The sequence below is a fragment of the Phaethon lepturus genome, unplaced genomic scaffold, assembly GCF_000687285.1.
Source record: "Phaethon lepturus isolate BGI_N335 unplaced genomic scaffold, ASM68728v1 scaffold20558, whole genome shotgun sequence".
Classification (NCBI taxonomy): Eukaryota; Metazoa; Chordata; class Aves; order Phaethontiformes; family Phaethontidae; genus Phaethon; species Phaethon lepturus.
In genome coordinates this window covers 1,853-11,392 of record NW_010557144.1, presented here as the reverse complement: position 1 = coordinate 11,392, position 9,540 = coordinate 1,853, and the positions used below count along the sequence as shown (strand labels likewise).

General features: G+C 47.2%; 1 protein-coding gene across 1 annotated transcript; it reads left to right on the top strand.

The window, feature by feature from the left end:
- Window positions 1–282: 282 nt before the first annotated feature.
- PNP (purine nucleoside phosphorylase) lies at window positions 283–6,687 on the top strand (the record flags this gene model as incomplete). The annotated part of the gene is made up of 5 exons (XM_010292699.1): window positions 283–452; window positions 746–849; window positions 2,254–2,429; window positions 5,339–5,529; window positions 6,470–6,687. Coding segments are annotated over 5 exons (859 nt in total), but the record flags the coding sequence as incomplete, so codon positions are not given.
- Between the last annotated feature and the right edge of the window lie 2,853 nt (window positions 6,688–9,540).

Below are 9,540 nucleotides of genomic sequence, written 5' to 3'. Positions count from 1 at the left end.
ATCAGAAGCAGGAGTGGCTATGCCTTGTGACGTTTGTGATCTAGGCATCATTAGCCATTCTTCCACTATAGGATGAAACCGGCAAAGAGGATTCAAATGATTTGCCTCTGGCCAGGGGTAAAATATCAGATTAGAAGTGAAACATCTTCAATAACAGCAGTGAAGCTCCTATTGTTTTAGTTTTAATGAAATTTCCTTTTCTTTGCACCTTTTCAGGACTTTTATCCTTTGAAGCTTGTTCTTTGGATGGGTTCATAGCCTCACTGACCTCTTCTTTTGTAGAAATAGCTACGAGGTGTATAAGGAAACAGCGGATTGGTTACGTGCACGTACCGTCCAGAGCCCGAAGACTGCCATCATCTGCGGATCTGGACTGGGAGGTCTGGCTGATGTGTTGGATAACAAGACAGTCTTTCTGTATGAGGACATCCCTCACTTCCCCCGGAGCACAGGTTAGCGCAACCCAGGGCATCAGCAACCGGTCCATCGGCAGCCCGCAGCGGCCTTGCAGCGAGACAGCTCAAGTCAATGTGCACCACTTGGCACTGGTCTGCAAACCAGTCCCTCGGTCGCGAAATGTTCACAGCAAAAAACCCTACGTATTTCTGTGCTACGGTGTTTAACTTCCAGCTTGCGGTTTCGCAGCGCTTGGCCCCGCTGTAATGCGTAATCATCAACTGACAAATCTCTCTAAAGTCAAAGACCTCGAGACCTGTAGCTAAAATGACACTCTATTAATTTCCAGTTGCAGGGCATGCTGGCAGATTGCTGTTTGGGGAGCTGAACGGACAGCCCTGCGTGTGTATGCAGGGACGCTTCCACTGTTACGAAGGATACTCTGTCAGCGCGGTGAGTTCTCGTTAAGAAAATCATTCACGTAGCGGGAGATATGTTGTAAAAGCTGTAAAAGTGACTGCTTGCTTTGATATCTAGCTGCAGGAGGTTAGCTCTTGCAATGAACTTATATTGCTTTTGCAATGAATCTTGCTTAGGTTTGAGATTTCCCCCCAAAAAATAAAATTGGGAGCTCGGAGAGGTAGTTGGCTTCTGCTAGGTGAAGCTGATGCTGTGCCGCCACACAAAGTGCCAAGCCAAGTTATACTTGCCAGGCAAAATAGTGTATCGTACAAGGCAGATTGATTTACATAGTTTAACTCAGACATTTTAATCCTGATTTCAGTCAGCAACCAGGAAACTGAGTGATAAGAATAATTTAAATCTTCTCTTGCACTTTTATAGCTTACAGTTTTTCCCCCCAGGAAAAAGAACTCTGGCTAGTGTAACTTGGTATACTCTCACAGTTAATGTAGAGATCCGTATGCATATTTGATTGTTAATATTGCCTAACATTCATATGTACATTTCTGTTAGAAAACACCCATAATATTTACTTACTGGCTGATAGTTTTGTGTGTTCTTTTTCTATTTGGGTAGCTTTGATATTTCACTTGTGGCTGAGGTCCATTTGCTTTTGGATATAAACTGCAATACTTGGCACCACTAAACTTTTTATACAAGAAAACTATTTTAAATGCACTTGATACAAAACTAGGTTTATCAAAACATATTTGTCTCTTAAAATTAACTTATTTCTTAAAGAAGTGATGTCCAGAGTTAGGCAATTTTTTGCTCACAGCTTCTTTAGCATTTTAGAGGTAGCAGGTATCATCCCACTTCCTTCCTGACTCCTCAGAATCAAACTTTTCTAAAAAGATTTTTCCAGTTCCCAGTTGTTCCTTAACTTTGGATAAGCAGGACACTGAAGTGAACTAATGTGAATAAAATTAGATGCATAAAATAATCTCTATGCTGCTGTGAGATGCATCATTGCTGCAAAAAGCTGGTTTACCAATTACGCTCCAAGTCCATGTGCGTGAGTAGTTACTTCAATCAGCACAGTGGTTTGATCTCCGCAAGACCTTGGCAGCGAGGAAAAATTAGCTGCATATTCTTTTTGTACTGCATTTAGTTGACCTTAGTACGACTGTAGGAAATGTGGGCTTGAATTTTAATGGTGTTCATTTCAAGGTTAGTCTTTAAGAGGTTTAAAAAACATTAAAATTCTTTCTAATTAAATTAGAGGAATGTTTAGAATTGGAGAAAAAGTTGTCTTGTCTCCTTGCAGCCTCATATAGACCCTTCTCTGCATCACTTAAGCTGTCCATGAATTGCGATACTACAGATATAGTAGTAGTAGCAGCAGCTGTTTACAAATTGCAGGACTCGTTGCATGTATGCCTTTGGTTCTTGCAGGTCACCTTTCCCATCAGGGTCTTCTTTCTCCTGGGGGTGGAGGTCTTGATTGTCACAAATGCCGCTGGGGGACTGAATCCCCACTTCCAAGTGGGGGACGTCATGTTCATAAGAGATCACATCAGCCTGTTTGGCCTGGGAGGGCAGAATCCACTGCGTGGACCCAACGATGAGAGGTAAGAAGGCATCAGCTCCATGTCAACAATTAATCCTTTCTTCCTCTAGCCACAGGCTAGGACTGCCAGTTGCACTTGCTGGCAGATATTTACTGAGAGGTAGAGTTTGGCTCCAGGTACCCACAAGGGAAAAGTTCAAGTAATAGCTGCGTGCTCTGTGCCACCCACCCTGCCTTCCCAGAGCACCTTTCCTTGGTTGTTGCTTACTCTTTCCAACCTAGAAGGAGTTTATCAGTTTATTAGCCTCCAGAGGGTTTTATAAAAGTAGACTTCTGATCCTTCTCCTGACATGGCCAGCCATCCCATCAGTTAAAGAGACCCACTGCTGTCTCTTCTTCTCAGTCCCTCTGTCTGCTAGTTCCTCTTAATTGAGCAATCTGGTAAACTGCATTTATCAATAGCCATTTCTGGTGTTGAACTGATATGACAGAGGCCAGGCAGTAAGTTGATAGCAGAGCAAAGATAAAATCTCTATATCTCCTGATAACCACCCTTGTATCCAGGTCAGTAAACTGGGGTGCCTTTGTCAACATCATGCATTCACTGAAGGCATCAGTTTGTTGAGAGGTGGTTGTCTTGGCAAGCCTCTTGGAAGACCTCTAGATCTACGAGAGCGACCTGCTGCTGGCTGAGCTGGGAAGTCAGGTTTCCTATAGTAGCTCTGTAGCAGGATCCTTAACCTGTGGATGGTGCAGAGACAGTGCATACAGGGGCTTGTAACACCATCGTCACCCCTGGACTGCAGTTGCCACCAGGACATAGAGTTCCTCTGAGCAGGAGGTTGGACTAGATGACCTCTTGAGGTCCACTGCAACCTGAATTATCTATGATCCTAAAACCCTGCCAAGGTGCCATCAGACTGGTAGGGTGGAAGGCAACCAGCACTAGCAAGGTCATAGCACTGAGAGGGGACATGCCAGATGGGCCAGAGTTTACAAAAAGAAGCCCTCATTTAACTCTTGAATGGGACTAAAAAGAGTGTGAGGACCCATCTGCTGGAGATTTAGGCTGAGCAAAGGAGAGGATGTCAAATGCCAGGCAAGTCAACATGGAAGCAGTAAAGATCCAGGGCTGTCAAGAGCCTTATGGCAGGAAAGAAAGAGGCTGGATTGTTTTTATAAGGAGATAACAGTAGCAAGAATTTTCCTACCCAAGCTGGCAGGAGAGAAGCCAGATGAACACCAGGCGTGTGAAGCCAGAGGACAAGCAACAGAGGTGGTAGTTTATGAGCACAGAGTGAGTTTAGGTAACGAGATGGTTAAATTCATTGTTGGGTTGGTACCTCCATCTTGAAAAAAGGACACGTTTGCAGGGCAGGCACCTGGACTGTCCTGGGGTCTTTCCAAAAAGAAAGTTCTGGCTGAGAATAAGGTGGTCTGCCTGGCTTCCAGTTAAAGTTGGTTCCTTCCTGCTGTAATGCCAGACCTGGCTCCTGCTTCTGAAGAAACCTGAAAGGTGCTAGCAACTACCTCGGCAGAAATAAACGCTGTTCTGTGCTTCAACTGGCAAGAGGACGGTACCCATCTGAAGCGGAACATCTTTACATCTTCATAGGCACTGGTGTGGGTTGGAGGAACGAATGGCCAAAAGCACAGAAGCCCCATGGAGGAGTGTTTAAAGCTCTGTGGACTTGCATAAGTGCTGAGGAACAGGAGGAGAAACGCCAAGCAAATAATAACTGCATCTGGACAATGTTCAAAGGCAGCGTATCTGTCTGCCTCCCAAAAGCAGCTTCCTGGTGAAGACTGCAGTGCCCTGGGAGGTGACTTCTGCATTGCTGACCAAGGCATCAAAATGGGCAAAAGGTCTTTTTGAATCGGCTTTCAAAGTATTGCAGGGCTTCAGCTGAGCGAACTCCTCCTAAAATCCAGTCCAGCTCAGCCAGCAGGAAGGAATTATCTAAGCACAACAGAGTAAAACTAGAGGCAATGATGTGGAAAGGGAATACACTGCAAGAATCTGAGGACTGAATTTAATAAATTAGAGATTGGCTTCTGCATTGCTGGCCATCCTTCAGGAAGGAGAAGCAATTTTCATGGTGATGAATACTTATTACCTTAGACCAGATGGGAAAGTTTGGTTTTTATTTATATAATGTTTTTGTGTTTATAAACATAAAATAAGCCACCTACTGCCCTAAACATTCAGCTGGAAGAACATGAAAACAAGAGGAGCTTTAATAGCCTTGATGAGGGACCTGGCCCACTCCTAATGAACTGAGTTGGTGAACATGGCTGAGGGTTTATTTTCCAGATTTGCTCAGCACACCAGTCTTTGGCCATCTACTTCTGCGCTTCTTGAGTCAATAGTAGGATTTGCTCTGTCAGGAACAGGACTGAGCTGTTACCTTAAGATCCAAAGCAAGCAAGAGACCAGCCTGGAAGCTCAGGATGAAGGATACCTAAGATATGGCCCCCAGAGCTCCAACATGTTCTACTCTCCCCCTTTCCCTGCAAGGGAGGACACCTAGAGTGGCATGCCGTTGCCTAAATGTAGACATCTAATACCATCTGATGCTCTGCTGAGTATCCAATACCCATCCTCTGGGTCTGTAGGTGCAATATAAGACCTACAGGATGGGTGCATGCTCTGGGGAGGCAGCTGAGGGCAGGTGGAACTTATTGGGCTTACTCAGATGGGCAACTGAATTACACTTCTGTCCTAGAAGAGTCTCCAAGCTTGTGCTTGGTGTGGTCTTTCTGTGCCAGGACCAAATGCAGATTAGATCTAGCAGGAAGGTCATGATGGCAGATGCCACCTGATGATGAAGCCGGGATGAGACAGCCTGCATCCATGGCAGGTCTGGCCTTAACACTTCCCCTTTCCCCAGAGGGTGGGCATCACTGAATGGACAGAGGGGAGGTAGCAGCAGCGATATCAGCATGGTTCTGCCCTTTACTGCCTTGCAGATTTGGAGTGAGGTTTCCCTGCATGTCAGATGCTTATGACCAAGATCTGCTCGGCCTGGCAATGGAGAGCGCCCAGGAGCTGGGCCTTCTGAGCTTCATCCGAGAAGGAGTGTACTGTCTGCTGGCCGGTCCCTGCTATGAAACCATTGCCGAGTGCCGCGTGCTGCAGGCGCTGGGAGCAGATGCTGTGGGTAAGCTGGCTGGGCTGGGCTGGTAGGGGTGGTTGAGCACATGGATTAAATGGTTAATTCTGCTCAAGACTGACTTTCTTCAGTCTGTGACTCTTGATAAGCCTACTGGGCCTAGAGAAATGAGCTCTGTATTTCTGCTTAGCTCTGCAGTGGCTCAGTGCAGCTTCTAGGGTGGATCTACAGAAAGTCTCTGTGCTTATGGCTGCCCAGGACAGGGATCCCAGCACAATGTTGTGTTGATCTTCCAAACACAGATCTCCCAAATGTCTTGACTTCAGCAGAACTGAGTGGGGCCCAATTAGAAATAAAGTCCTTTTCTATTATTTTAAAAATTCTGACACTGTAAGGATTTTCACTGTGCCTCTTCCCTACAAAGCAGCCTTCCCTAAGAGTCTTGATGGTTTAGGTGTGGAAATTACGGATACCTTGCCTTCCCTGTATGCAGTTGGGAAGCGTCGCGATCCATATGATTCTTCCAACTCGACCCCTGCATCACTGAGGCAGCTCATGGAAATCTGTTCATTAATATCTGCAGATGCATTGTGTGTGAGGAAAGGAGCTCAGCTTCACACAAAGCCGTTTTTCTTTGTGGTAGCTTTTTTTTTTTAGCCGAGGAAGAGAAGAGCCAAATGACACAGCACATCAGTACTTCTCTTCGCAGGGCTGCAAGCAGTCTGACACGTCTTGGGGAGAGACGTAGCGTGCAGGAATCAAATGCGGGTGGTTTATTGTGCTGAGCAGGGTTGTAACTGTAGTGCTACAACTCTTGCAGCCTTAGAAGTATCACAGCCTTTAATTATTCCATCGCTCAGAGATAGAGAGCTGTGGGGGGATGAGACGAGGGCATGCGCTGAAGGTGGGATTGTGGTTTGCAGCCTTGGAGAGATCTTGTTTTGATGTAAATCCTGACTCATCGCCATCCTTTCCTCTGCTACTGTAGGCATGAGCACTGTCCCAGAAGTAATTGTAGCCAGGCATTGTGGCCTCCGTGTCCTTGGGATCTCCCTCATCACCAACAAAGTGGTGATGAGCTACAACAGTCAAGAGAAAGCCAACCACGAGGAAGTGCTGCGCGTCTCGGTGGTCCGGGCTGAAGCCTTGCAGAAACTGGTCACACACCTCCTCGGCAAGCTGGGAGAAAGCACAAACTCCCCGTGACCTCCAGCCGTTCATTCGTATTGCAACGTGTGAACACCAGCACGTGCTGGGGGGGAGCTGTTGGTTGGTCCTTCTACTGTCCTGATTTTGAATAGACCTTTTGATCTTTGTCCCTGTGCTCTAGCTGGTCAGGTGCAGAGGCTTGCTTTGAATTTTGCCAGAATGATCCCCTTGTTAGTAGCCAACGACCAAAACAGCTTTCTGGCCCTTAAACAGGGTCTGACCTCTGGCAAATTCCCAAACCCGCACGTCAGCAATGATCCCCTCAGCATCGTGAGTTCCAGCTCCCCCTCGTTCTCTTGCGGAGCATTTGTTTCTCGCCCATGGTGCTGCCTCTCTCAGCGCAGCACCCTCCTGACCTGAGTCTCCGCTTTCCCGTTGCGCTTAGCCCTATGCTGTGAACCATGTGGAGAGCTGGGCGCAGGGCCTGTTGCCTGCAGGGGATGCTTTGGTAGGACCTGATCCGAGGCAGGTGGAAGTCCAACGAAAAACCTCTGTGTTTTGGATGAGGACCTGGATATGTAAAATGGGCTGGGCTAAAGATGAGAGATGTCTGTGGAACAAGCAATGCTGCAGAGCCAGGCAAACTGGTTTCATAGCTTTGAAAACCACTGCGTCCCCATGCATGGGGTCATGTTCCCTTACCACCTCTGAAGGTCTCACCAGCTCGCTCTGCATGACCGGCTGCAGAGCTCAGTAGCTGTTTGCCACAATGCAGCATGCCCAAAACACCACCTCGCACCTCCTCGCTCTGTTTCCAGCCTTGAATCACTGTTGCCCTATTTTACAGGGGGTGAAAGAGCAGCTCAGGTACAAGGCATGACTTGTCCATGCAAGGTGTGAAAGTGCCAAGCTGGAAGCAGGATCCAGGTTCAGCTATGCCTGACTTTGTTCATTCTGTTTCTGGATGTCTCAGATCAGCAGCTCGAACCATTTGCATTACAGGCTGGTTATTTTTTGGTGTCCTGAGATAGAGAGCTCAGTCTGACCCAGCGTTTCAGCCCAGCTTTGCTCCGCTGTAGTCCCTGCAGCAGATGTTGGAGCACCAATGGTTTGTGGAGTTTAGTGCTGTGAAATTACAGTGGAAATTGTTTTGGAACAGGTATGATATTTTTCTGACTTTCCCGGTCCTCTTAAATGAAGAAATTGAGCCTAGCAGTGAGTAGAGGACAAACAGGAGAGGCCACCATGCTCTCTTTTACCAGCGTGCCGATGGTCCATCAAGGAAGGGTGACTATTCACCAGCATGGTGTGTTATTGTTCCCCAAAGGTCAAGCTGAGCAGTGGATGCAGCTGGATGTGAAACAGTGAGTGTAATTATTAGATAACCTTTTCCCTTCATTTATCTTGGTGTTCTCTATAAAGCCCATCACTGTCAGAGCTAAATGCTTTCAGCTGACACAGTGGTCTGAACTGAAGACACCCAATGGCTCAGAGAGCTCCCAATCTGCCTTCCTAAATTTAGGTGATCTGTTGTTACTTGCCCTCTGCTGCAGCCTTCAGCCTTCCATGACATTTCTTTGGCTCTGGGTGCAAGAGGACATTGTGGCCTGGTGAGTTTTTTCCAGATGGGTACTTATTCGCTGGAAGCCCTTCCTGCTGCAATTCCTGGTGTCAGCTGCTGTATTAATGGTGCAGATGTTGCCACCAGCAGGAACAGAGTTGTGCTGTGCATGTTTTCCATCAGGCGTAGGAGAGATCTTGGGGTGGACACCTCATTCCCTTCTCTTCTCCTGGGCAGGGTTATCTGTGGTCAATTCTGACAAACATCTGCCCAGCCTGGTCTTGAGGACTCCTGGAGGGGGAGGATTCATTGCCTGCACTCTGCTGGCCCAGTCACTTGTTCAGCAGCTCCTGGCATGTGGAGGAGCCCTCAGACAGCCGCACTTTCCATTTGGTGGGTCTGACTGTCAAGACAGTCTTAGGGACCAGCTCTGGTGGTGATACGCAGAGAGACTCCAGCTTCCTCCTTCCACAAGGCTGTGTTGCCTTTTCAGGTCTAGCAGGAGTGAAGTGCTCGTCAACAAGCGACAGCAAGAGCAGTGAAATACGAAAAGTGGCAGATGTGCAGAGCAAGAAGGAACCACTTCTACCTGCTCCCTTTTCAGACTTGTCCCAATATGGGCTTATTAGAGGGCAGAGAGGGACCAGATAATTTCTCCTGCCTAGAAAATGATGCTTCGCATTCATCTAATTAATACTTGGTAAATACAAAATCTCTCAAGTGTGAGGGGAAGACAGCTGTGCAGCTAGCTGTAGCTAGAGAGCAGCCAGAGTAGCTAAGGCTGGGATTTCAGCAGACTGTTAATTAATCGGTCAGGCTGGACTGCAATGTGAAGGGAAGCATCGCAAAAACCCGCTGTTGGGCTGGTACCTCTCAAGCCAGGCTTGAGGTGAGGAGCTTGGCAGCAGCCTCTGCTTTCAGTAGGCTGGGTCCGCTCCTCTCTCCGGCTCGACCGGAGGCAGAGCGCGAGACCCAGACTGTGCACTTGTATCTGAATACAACTTAAAACTTAATCTGAAAATGACCACGCAACTAAATCTCTGGCAAATTATGCCTGTCTTCAAAGAAGTATTTTCTAAATAGCATTTGAGCACTCTAACAGCTGGGGGCTCTTTCTGCTGTCCAAAGTTGATGTGGATGGCTCAAACTCCTCGTGAACGTCCCCATTTTTGTCCCTGTAAATGACAAGAGGGGAAGATGGGCACTTTGGAAGGGATCTTGCTGATGCTTTGGGGGAGAGGGGAACACAGTTAATCAGTGGATTTGTCTGGTTTTGGAGATACTTTTGATCCAACTTTTTTTTTACTGCTGATGAGTTTCAAAAGGCTGAATTACAATGATGCAAGTGG